The sequence below is a fragment of the Ovis aries genome, chromosome 1 (assembly GCF_016772045.2).
Source record: "Ovis aries strain OAR_USU_Benz2616 breed Rambouillet chromosome 1, ARS-UI_Ramb_v3.0, whole genome shotgun sequence".
Classification (NCBI taxonomy): Eukaryota; Metazoa; Chordata; class Mammalia; order Artiodactyla; family Bovidae; genus Ovis; species Ovis aries.
Window position 1 is genome coordinate 251,648,133 of NC_056054.1, and position 11,728 is coordinate 251,659,860.

Consider the following 11,728-nt stretch of genomic DNA (forward strand, 5'->3'; position numbering starts at 1 on the left):
TCCCCTGGAGAAGGGAATTACAACCCACTCCAGTACTCTTGCTTTGAAAATTCCATGGATGGAGGAGACTCGTAGGCTACAGTCCATGGGGTTGCAAAGACTGAGCGACTTCACTTTCGCTTTTCACTTTCACACTGAGGATAAGGGCTCAGAGATAGGCTGAGATGGGGTATCAAAGATAGGCAAGAACCCAGATCTTTTGACTCTTGCCTGGTCTTCTTTCTACAGTGTTGTGTCCCAATTTAAGGAAACAGGAGAGTCTTGATTTAAGCTTATCTCTACCCTGCTGCCTTTTGTTTCCATTTTATTTCTTAGGATGTCTTGAAACTACTCTTAATTGAATGAGTTTCTGTATCTTTTCTAGGTATATAGACCATTCTTTTTTCACTGACAGTTTTAAACCCATCTATGCTAAACTTTTTTTGCACCTGAGGAGGGGAAATTAGGCAATATTGTACTTGAAAATGATTTAAATAGATAATTCATGAAAGATCAGGTGGGTGCAGCTATATAGGATTGTGTAATATTGAGAGGTGATCAAGAAACTCCTGGGGCTCTTAGGATTTTTGTAATTTTGTGCGAAATCTCCCTTTCCCTTTCCCTTTAAAGGTCACTTGTGGTAGCATTTAGGGCCCATGATGATCCAGGCTAATCTCCTCGGATCAAGGTCCTTAAGTTAATCACATCGGCAAAGACCCTTTTTCTAAAGGAGGTGATTGTAGGTTTCAGGAATTAGGACCATTGAGTGGCTGTTATCCAATCTACTATAGTATTTGTATTAAAAAAAAGAGAAAACTTCTGTCCCACACCCTCTCTCAGTCACTTAGGGACTGGGTAGGGTGTCCTGGGTGGGGGACATGCTTGCACCTTGGGGGAGCTGGGCGGTGGCATTTTCTGCCCTAGTTAGCCACGATAGGATAGCTGGAGGCCAGCTGTGAGGATGACTGAGTGTGCCATCACCTGCTGATGATCACTGGATTCACTGCACTAATTTGAGCAGCTGTAGCCCTTGAAGAGAAGAAGGCAATGGCACCCCACTCCAGTACTCTTGCCTAGAAAATCCCACGGACAGTGGAGCCTGGTAGGCTGCAGTTCATGGAGTCGCTAAGAGTTGGACATGACTGAGGATTTCACTTTCATTTTTCACTTTAATGCACTGGAGAAGGAAATGGCAACCCACTCCAGTGTTCTTGCCTGGAGAATCTCAAGCTCGGCGGAGCCTGGTGGGCTGCTGTCTATGGGGTCTCACAGAGTCAGACACGACTGAAGCGACTTAGCAGCAGCAGCAGCAGCCCTTGAAGATGCCCAGGGATGAGTACTGTGAACTTGGGGTGGGAATGAGCAACCAGAATCCGATTCCCCTTTCTGGTGCTCACCTCTAGGGAAGGTTTTATTTTACCTTGATGTCAGTCCAGTGTCCACATCAAGGCAGGCTTCCTCCTCCTGGTTCTGCGTGGCTTCTGATATCTGGGTCTGTTCATTAATAATCACCAATTTACTAACAATCAACTTCAGTTATTTTTACTGGAAATAAGTGGGCCTCCAGAGTTAGACTGCCTGGGTTAAAATCCAACCTCTGCCTCTCTTACCTTGGACAAAGGATTGAACTTCTTTTTCCTTCCTTTTAATTTTTCACTTGAAAACAGGAATAATCATAGTATATATACACTATAAGATTTATTATTATTTTTTTATATTTGGCTGAGATGGGTCTTGGTTGCTGTGCTTGGGCTTTCTCTAGCTGCAGCAAGCAGGGGCTACTCTCTAGTTGTGGTGTGCCAGCTTATCATGGCAGTGGCTTCTCTTGCTGTAGAGCACGGGCTCCAGGGTGCGTGGGCTCAGTAGTTACGGTGCCTGGGCACAGGCGTAGTTGCTCCTCAACATGTGGGATCTTCCCAGACCAGGGATCAAACCCATGTCCCCTGCATTGGCAGGCAGATTCCTAACTACTGGACTGCCAGGGAAGCCAGGTACTATGATTTTTGAGGATTTGTGTAGATTAGAAATTATAACAGTTATTGATAAATTTTAGCTATTATTATTCATGAGGTTTTTGGTAATTGTATACAATATAATGCTATTAATAGTTCAGGTGAGGATTATGGCAGTCTTAGCTGACTTTCTTTTGTTTGGTGTTAGAGCAGAATAAAAAAAAAAAAGTTTATTTTGTCAAAAGCCAAGGGTCACAGTGTAATCTTTTAATCAACATGTTTAAATTCAGAAAAATCTACTTTGTTTTTTATATTCAAAATCTTAGCATTCTACTTGGGAACATGGATATTTAATTTATAATGGTTTATTTTTATTCATTTCAAAGTCATTTTCTGTTCTGCTCACATTTTAGCATTTTTCAGTTGTCCTTGACTCCTCGGTCTCCAGCTCCATATCCAATCCATCAGCAAATCCTGACCAGCTTTATCTTTCCCATGTGCTCAGAATCTGACTACTTCTGCCATCTCCTTTCTTGTCACCCTGGTCTAAACCATCATCATCTCCTGCCTGGATTATTTCAACAGCTTCCAAATTTACCTCTTTGCACCTGCCCCCATCTATTTTCCATACCATAGCCAGGGTGACCCTTTTTAGACTAATTCAGATCATATCTCCTTTCTTCCAAACCTTCCAAATCATTTTGGTCTCTACCCCAGCATAACATCTGTCCTCACTCTTGCCCTGCCCCTTCTCCGATCTTGTTTCCTATCCCTCTCCCTTCACTACTCTGCACTGCGATTTTCCTGATCCTATACACCATGACTGTGTTCCTGCCTCAGGGCCCTTGCACTTGCTGTTTCCTCTACCTAGAACCCTCCTCTCAGAGATACCAACATAGTTCATCCATCCGCTTTATCCAAGGTTCTGTCTGAACTCAAGATAGTGCTCCATCCTGTCCCCTTCATAATCCCCTTGCCTGACTTTTTCTTTCTGAGGCCTTATGAAAACACAACATATGATATATTTATTTGTTTATTGTCTATCTTCTGCCAGTACATATTTTTGTCTGTTTGTTCACTTTTGTATCGTTAGCAGCTTAGAGCTGTGTGAGTGGTAAGTAGGACTTCAATGAATGTTATTAAATGAATTAACCAGTGGATGAAGGCATGGATGCATTTTAAGATTCTTTTTATTTTTTTAAGATTCTTTTACCAACTTTTCAAAGAACATAGATATTAATATATCCTATGGTTTCAGAGTTCAGTTTTTCCTTTATCAGTTCTCAGCATTTTTAGGTTGTACAAAAAATTCTTTCTTCACAGTTTCATATTTGTGGTTAATTTCTATTCTGCTGAAAGTGACTCATGAAATCCCTTCTGGGTTTCATCTTTCTACTGCTTTTATAAAAAAACCATTCATGAAATCTTTAGAAGCTGCTAAAAATCTTCCTATTTATACTACTGCTGTAGTAGTAGTATCAACTACTACTTTAAGGCAACTTAAAGGCAACTTTTTTGGGTTGGAGGTAATTTTGATAAATTTGCAACATTGGGCTTTTGGCAAACAGATTTTTGGGAGGTCTACTTGCTTCCTCCTTTGCTACCTGTACCGGGCCTCCCCTTTCCCTTTTCTGGGGGCTGATTTGTACCTGCTCCTGCAGATCAACAGCAGTACCGAGAGATTCTGGCTCCATATCAGCTCAGATGCATCCCGCTTGGCCTTCATCTGGAAGTACGGCGGTGTCTACATGGACACAGATGTCATCTCCATCAGACCCATCCCTGAGGACAACTTTCTGGCTGCACAGAAATCTCAGTTCTCAAGTAATGGGGTGTTTGGATTCCTCCCTCACCACCCTTTCCTGTGGGAGTGCATGGAAAACTTTGTGGAAAATTACAATCCACGTATTTGGGGCCACCAGGGTCCCGAATTGATGACGAGGCTTTTGAGAGTATGGTGCAAACTCAGAGACTTCCAGGAGGTGAGTGACCTCAAGTGTTTAAACTTCTCCTTCCTACACCCTCAAAGATTTTACCCTATCTCTTTTCGAGCCTGGCGACGCTACTATGAAGTCTGGGATACAGAACCGAGCTTCAATGATTCCTATGCCCTGCATCTGTGGAACCACATGAACCAGGAAGGGAAGGCTGTGGTTAGAGGAAGCAATACACTGGTGGAAAATCTCTACCGTAAGCACTGTCCCAAGACTTATAAGGACCTGCTTCAAGGTCCAGAGGGGTCAGTGACTAGGGAGCAGAGTCCAGGTAACAAATAAGCCAATGCTGGGTTGTTGGTGCAACACTGTGGATTTAGCCACTTCCTGGAGTGCCAGGCTTTCACCTGATCTCCACTTCCCTGGAGTGCAGAGGCTCACCCACATATCACGTACAGTCACAATTTTCCATGTTGTTTCACCAAAAAACCATCAAAACTAAAAAATGAGTTCAATAAGGTGACAAAATCAATACACAAAAATCAGCTACATTTCTAACCACTAATAATGAACCATCAGAAAGAAAAAGAAAACAATTCTATTTACATTTGCATCAAAAAGAACAAAATACCTAGGAATAAATTTAACCAAGGATGTGAAAGGCCTGCACATTGAAAACTTTAGGACACTGATCAAGAAAATGAAGAAGATACAATGAAACAGAAAGATATCATATGCTCATGAAGGATGAATATTGTTAAAATGTCCATTCTACCCAAAGCAATGTGCACACTGAAAGCAATTTATACCAAAATTCCAATGGCATTTTTTTTCAGAAATAGAGCAAAGAATCTTGATATTTATGTGGAACAACAAAGGACCAGGAATAGCCAAAGCAATCCTCAAAAAGGAGAATAGGTTGGAGGTATCTTGCTCCCTGACTTCAAAAGTATTTTGAAGCGGTAGTAACCAGAACGATTGTGAGGTCAAAGACAGACCCACAGGCCAGAGGACCGGAAGAGAGAGCCCAGAAATAACCCTACATGGATGTGGTCAGCTTATTTATAGCCAAAGGGTCAAGAACATACAGCCGGGCAAGGGCAATCCCCTCAGTAAACAATGCAAGGAAAACTGGACTCCACACTAAAGAATGACACTGGACACAGTATACATTGTACATACCATGGGCTAGAAACCTACACTTTTCCATATCAAGGCCTTCCTTTCCTGGGTCCTCTGAAGATGGACTCCCCCCAACTGCCACCGACCCTCAACTCCCGGCAATCATTTGCACACAAGAAGTTTCTCTCCACCTTCCCTCACTTCCCTTTTCCCTCACCGTTTTCTCCCTATGGGACCTCCCGGGGCGTGTCCTGAGAAATCTGTTCCCATCTGCATGGACACAGTGTCATGCTGTCCTCAAGCTGAAACCTCAGCAGGTCCTCAGAGAACTGACAGCGCTGACCTGCGGCATGAGGAAGCGGAACCCGCACCGGTGCTGAAGGAGGCTGAGCTCTTGCCACAGAGCGAGAGGAAAACTCTCAGACGCTCCCTGCGGGCGGTGGCGGAACTGCAGGCCCCACTTGTCAGTTGGGATGGGTGGACTGTATCTACAATAGAAATCCCAAGACCATTGGTATATAAAATATAGAAGTTTCTCTCTCATGTAAAAGTAGTCTCAAGGTAGGCAGATCAGGGTGGGTATGATCACTGCAGTCATCAGGGACCCTGGCTTCTTGCATCTTTCTGCTTACCATCTCTAGCGTCCACAGCCCATGGTTCATACTGCAGCTTGGTCTCCAGCCCATTTCTGCATTTCAGGCAGCAGGATGAAGGAAAGCGGAAAGGTGCCCTTTCCTTACTTTATAAACTCTTCCTGCAACTTGCCATATAACATTTAACTTTACATCTCAGTGACCAGTATGTAGCTGCAAGAGAGGCTGGGACATTTAAGGAGGAAGGAAAAATGGGTGTTATGATAGGCGGCTGACAGTTTTACTACATGTTAAATTTACTTCTGTAAGATTAATTACAGAGTCTGATAGAGTATTAAATTTACTTCTGTAAAATTAATTACAGAATCTGATAGAGCAGGGGTCCCCCGCCTCTGGGCTGTGGATGGCTATCTCCTGTCAAATCATTGGTGGAATTAGATTGAAGTACACTTGAATCTTCTGAAACCATCCCCCTCCCCCCAGCCCCTGGTTTGTGGAAGAATTGTCTTCCATGAAATCCGTCCCTGGTGACATATAGGTTGAGGACTGCTGCATTAGAGAATTGGCTGGGGGAAAAAAAGACTTGATTTCTACCCTTTAATTTGATACTCATTAAAGCATTCAGTCAGTAATATTAATTCTGTCTCTCTGTGTGCCAAGCACTGATTTAGATGCTGAAGATTCAGCTGGATCAAGCAGACAAGGTCCTAAGTCAGCTTGGACTGCAATAACAAAGTGCTATAGACTGAGTGGTTAAACAACAAAAATGTATTTGTCACAGTTCTGGAGGCTGGGAAGCCCAAGATCAGGGTGCCAGCATGGCTGAGCTCTAGTGAAGATCCTCTTCCAAGTGGCAGATAGCACATTTCTAGTTGAATCCTCACATGGTGAAAAGAGGCAAGAGAGATCTCTGGGGTCCCTTTTATAAGGGAACTAATCCCATCCATGAGTGTTCTACCCTCATGACCCAATTACCTCCCAAAGGTCCCGCTCCCTAATATGATCACTTTAAGGTAGTAGGATTGCAATATATGAATTTTGGGGGGATCACACTCAGTCCATTGGAGGTCCCCAGTACTTATCTAATGACTGGCCATATCCCCCCTGGGATAGTCTCCTCTGCTCCTTAGGGTGCCTGCTATTCCCTTTTCTACCCTAATTGTCTTAAAAAAGCAAATCACTCACTCAAATTTTAAGAACAGCTGCCCCTTCTACAGTCACATAAAAATTTACTTCCTCTTCCTAGGAGGTATGAGAATTAATATTTCTTCCACAAATAGTCATCAATCAAGATTTTCTAGAAAATTTTTTTGATAGTTTGCTTTTAAGGAAAGCATAAATTTATGTTTTTCTCCAGATATAAAGTAATAATGCTTTTCAAACTACATCCACCCATCCCCTTTCATTCTGATATTTCCTGCTTTGAGAATCACTGCTCTGACTGTCTTACTAAAAAATAATTGCAAGTCATGTCTCCTGCCCTAGCTTTGTTTATTCCCAGCTAATTGCTCTGGATTCTTAGGTCCAGTCTGACGCTAGAGTGAGACTTTGAGACCTGCTGCTACTCACCCTGCTGGCCCTCTGATCAGTGTCCCCAGAGTCCCTGCTGGGTTTCAGCTCATCTGCCTGTCTCCACAGGCATGTCTTCTAGCACTAGCTGTTTGAGGGTGGAGCAAGGTCACACACTGGGCCTAATTTCCGCATCTGGAGAATGCATGGCAAATGTATGACTAATGTTCCCAATCACTAGGGTTTTGAAAAGTTTGATTAGAAATATTTTCAATATTTCAAAAAAATATGAACTGTTTTATATGATGGGATCAAATAGGTCAAGCTGAATGTCACATTTCTCTATGCTGGGCTGTGATGGTATGAATTCACTGTAGCAATATTGATAATTTGATGGTTATAGAGAGTTTTACCTGGCAGCAAGATGTTTTTGATTGATAAGACGTCAGGCATAAATTAATAATGTATTACTTAATAAATGCAGTTTGTTTAGTAGAAAAGAATATTTCAAAACTTGGTGGTGATGGGAAAAATGCATAGACTAAAAGGTATGTGATTAAAAAATGAGTACTAGAGATGTAACGTACAACATGATGATTATAGCTGACACTGCTGTGTGAAACACAGGAAAGTTGTTAAGAGAGTAAATACTGGAGTTTGCATCACAAGGAGAAATATTGTTTCCTTTTTTCTTTTTATTGTATCTATATGAGAAGACGGATGTTAGTTGAAACCATTGTGGTTGTCATTTCACAATATATGTAAGTCATGCTGTATACCTGAAACTTATAGAGTGATAAATAACAATTATTTCTCAATAAAGCTGGAAAGAAAACATGGTGGTAAGGAGGCTACTGGGCAAAATAAAGAGAGTAATGGGCATCAGAAATGTGGATTCCAGATGACCCTGGATTCCTTCTGGCCTTTGGTGAATATATGCCACACGTTTACATCATGATACATTTTGAAATTAGGTCATGCTAGTGTTTCCCCCATTTTAATTTTTCTTTTTTCAAATCTGACACTCATTCTTAGAATTTCAAATGATAAGATTGAATGGAGTAAAAGATGAAAGTCCGTCTTGTACCACTGTCAAGTTTGGTATGTCTCTCACTTTTCTCTGAGTATATGTCCGTGCTATTTGGAAATAGTTTTGGCCATAGTCTTCCAAGTATCCCCCACTATCAGCTTATCTGCCCTAACTCTTCTCTCCAGGACTTCCATGATGCAGCAACTAATGTGTGAAGACTTGCCCCAGAGGGCTAATGACTGTGTGAGCATAATGGTTAAATATTTTGAATATCACCCCTGATTTCTTATATGTGTAATTAAAAAACATAAATGGATTCACATAATGCATAGTATTATGTTAGTTGTTTTTTAATTTAACAATGCATATGTCTTGACACCTTTTTTCATTAACAAAATATATTCTTCATAAGGGCTGCAGAGCGTTTTATTGTAGGATATATCATAACCTATTTACTTAAAACCCAATTGGTGGACATTTAAGGTGATTCTAATTTTAATCATACAAGTGGTACTGTAGTTCTGATTACCACAATTTGAAGACTTTAAAATTTGATATGTGCTGTCAAATTGTTTTCGAAAAGCCTGCTTGAAATTTCTCATTTTCCCATCCTTCACCAGTGCCAACATTCTACTTAATTTTAGCCAATATGATTGTTTAAAAATATATCTAGTTATTTTACTTTTGGTGAAGTTGATTGTTTCATATGTTTAACTGGTACGTTTCCTTATTCTATGACTTGCCTAATCTTTTGTTCACTTTTCTATGGGATTGCTTTTCTATTTCTATCTGATTTTTAACTGGTCTTTGTATATCAAGGACACAAACATTTTATTATTTTGTTGCATTTTTTTTTCAATCTGTCTCAGCCCGCCCCACCTAGTGTTTGTTTCTAGACTTAGAGAGTGGTTCCTGGTTAACTTGATCCTGCATCTCATTCTGCAATAGAGGAGAGAGTTTTCCTGAGAAAAGAGGTCTTTCTCTAAGCACACAGACTTCTTCAAAGTGAACTTTTTCAGGGAATGGGTTAGAGAGTAGGTAAGAGGTTCCCCCAGTTCTTGGTATGTGAGTGCAGGCTTTTTGATGCCAGATCCTCAGATTTTTCAAGAAACTAGCAAACCAGGTTTTTATGTAAAATGTCCTTCTAACTATATGCCTGTCTATATATATTAATATGGTGAGAACCCAACAGTACACCTTTGACCTCAAATCACTTCTGGGACCATCAGTGGTCAGCAGCCCAGCCCTGGGAGACCTGTCCCTCACACACTAGAAGCCCTTTGAAAAATTGGGATCTGGAACCCGGCAGGCTTCCAAAGTGTGATGCCAGCAGTTGACAGCAGAGGGCACTCCAACTGTGGACTCCTTAGAGTCTAAAGTGGGCTTCCCTGGTGATCCCTGGGTGGGGAAGATCCCCTGGAGAAGGAAATGGCAACCCACTCCAGTATTCTTGCCTGGGAAATCCCATGGACGGAGGAGCCTGGTGGGTTACAGTCCCTGGAGTTGCAAAAGAGTCAGACACAACAACTAAACAATAACAACAGAGTCTAATGTAGACCCTCAATCAGCAGACATGTCCCACTGGCACATCCCCAAGTGCAGGAAGGAGACCAGTTGTGGCGGTGTCTATGCCTCTCAGACAGTGGGTATCTGGCACTGGCCTGAGGAAGTGGTGAGGGGCTACAGGGCAAAATGGAAACCGCGGATATTGAGAACCCACCTTCTGTCCTCCCATTCTATGGTTATGACCCCGCCACTCAGGGTGACAGGATGTCCCCTGGAGTAGGCGTCTAGGGCAGTCTCCTTTGGCCTGTTCCTGTGTTTTGCATTGCATACCTGCTGTCACTCGTGCCACCACGTCTTGTGTGTGCTGTGGCACAGGGGACACAGCAGAGGTGACGGCTTCCTAGCGCTACATGATCTAGTGGGTCTTAGAACGCAGCCTGCCTCCTAGCAGGCACTTGGAAACTCTTGGCGCTATTGAATGTCAAACTGTGGCCCAGTAAAGGCAGAGTGTGTGGGTTCCATGCATGGAAGGTCTTGGTCAGCTGAAGATGGAGTCTTTAGCTTTTGGCATCACTGAGAAGGTGGATCTGGGTGCATGTCAAGTTCATTTTCCCACAACAGCCCTGCAACAGATAGCACCCATTTCTACGGGGGGAACTGAGGTTGGTGCAAATCACACATGTGCACATACACACACACACGTCCGCATGCACAGAGCTACTTTTCGTATACTTCAGGGAATTAAGTTGAGAAGCCTCCCGGCCCTCACATTTGACGGAACTTCTGAAGACATGCTAGCGACTGCTAGGCCCTTGGCTGAGACGTTTTAACTAAGTTGGTTCTCATAATGACCTGCTAGGTAAAGTCTGGGCTTCCCAGGTGGTGCTAACAGTAAAGAACAGCCTGCCAATTCAGGAGACATAAGAGATGCAAGTTTGATCCCTAGGTGGGAAAGATTCCCTGGAGGAGGAAATAACTACCCACTCCAGCATTCTTGCCTGGAGAATCCCAAGGACAGAAGAACCTGGCGGGCTACAGTCCATAGGATAGGAAAGAGCTGGACACGACTGAAGCAACTTAGCAAGTAGGTAGAGTTTATTTTCCCCACTTCACAGAGAGGGTAAGTGACTTCCTAGGGTTACACAGCCTGGGAAGGTGGAATGTAAATGCGTCTTTGACGCCACAGTCTGGATTATTCTCTGCCTTCCTGCAGGAAGTCCTGGAGGGAAAAGGGTGCCCTGGCCAGGAAAACATGGGAACAAGGCTTCCCATGAGAGCTGGTGGCTCACAGATACTCCTATTTGGGCCTGGTCCCTGCCCGTTTTTTTTTTTTTTTCTTTTCTTTTTTCTTTTTTAACATTTAAAAAATTGTGGTAAAATGCACATACCCTAAATGTGCACTTACACATTTACAATTTTAGCCATTTTCACGTATACTATTCAGTGGCATTAAGTACATTCATGCTGTTGTGCAACCAGCTCCACCATCCACCTAATTTTTCCAACATCCCAGACTGAAACTCTGTATCCATTAGACAATAATTTCCATTCCCTCCTTCCCCTAGCCCTGGCAATCACCATACTACTTTCTGTTTCTATGAATTTGACTATTCTAGGTACATTATATAAATGGGATCATATCATCTATGTCCTTTTGTGCTTGACATTTCATTTAGCATGTTTTCATGATTCAGTCATGTGGTAGTATGTATCAGAATTTCATTCCTTTTTAAGGACTTAGATATATATATGTGTGCCTGCATATATGTATGTATATATAACATTTTATTTTCCATTCGTTAACGGACACTCCGGTTATTTCCATCTTTTGGCTATTGTGACTAATGTTTTTATGAACATGGGTGTACAGACATCTTTTTGAGTCTCTGCTTTTAATTCTTTAGTGTATATACACAGAAGTAGAATCGCTGAATCATATGGTAATTCCGTGTTTAATATTTTGAGAAGTCACCATTTTCTTTTCCACAATGGCTATGCCATTTCACACTTTTACAGCAGTGTACAGGGGTTCCAATTTCTCCACGTTATTGCCAACACTTTTCCCCATGCAGTTTTGTTTTGAATATCCCCTCACACAGCTTG

The 11,728-nt window shown here is 42.2% G+C and overlaps 1 protein-coding gene across 6 annotated transcripts in view; it reads left to right on the top strand.

The window, feature by feature from the left end:
- A4GNT (alpha-1,4-N-acetylglucosaminyltransferase) overlaps window positions 1-8,444 on the top strand; it is a 36,682-nt gene extending 28,238 nt beyond the window's left edge. For all 6 annotated transcript variants that reach the window (XM_042236697.2, XM_060395477.1, XM_060395476.1 and 3 more), the window contains one exon: window positions 3,593-8,444. In XM_042236697.2, the coding sequence (XP_042092631.1) occupies window positions 3,593-4,207 (615 nt within the window). In that variant the 3' untranslated portion in view covers window positions 4,208-8,444. The remainder of the gene's footprint in view (window positions 1-3,592) is intronic.
- The last annotated feature ends 3,284 nt before the right edge of the window (window positions 8,445-11,728 follow it).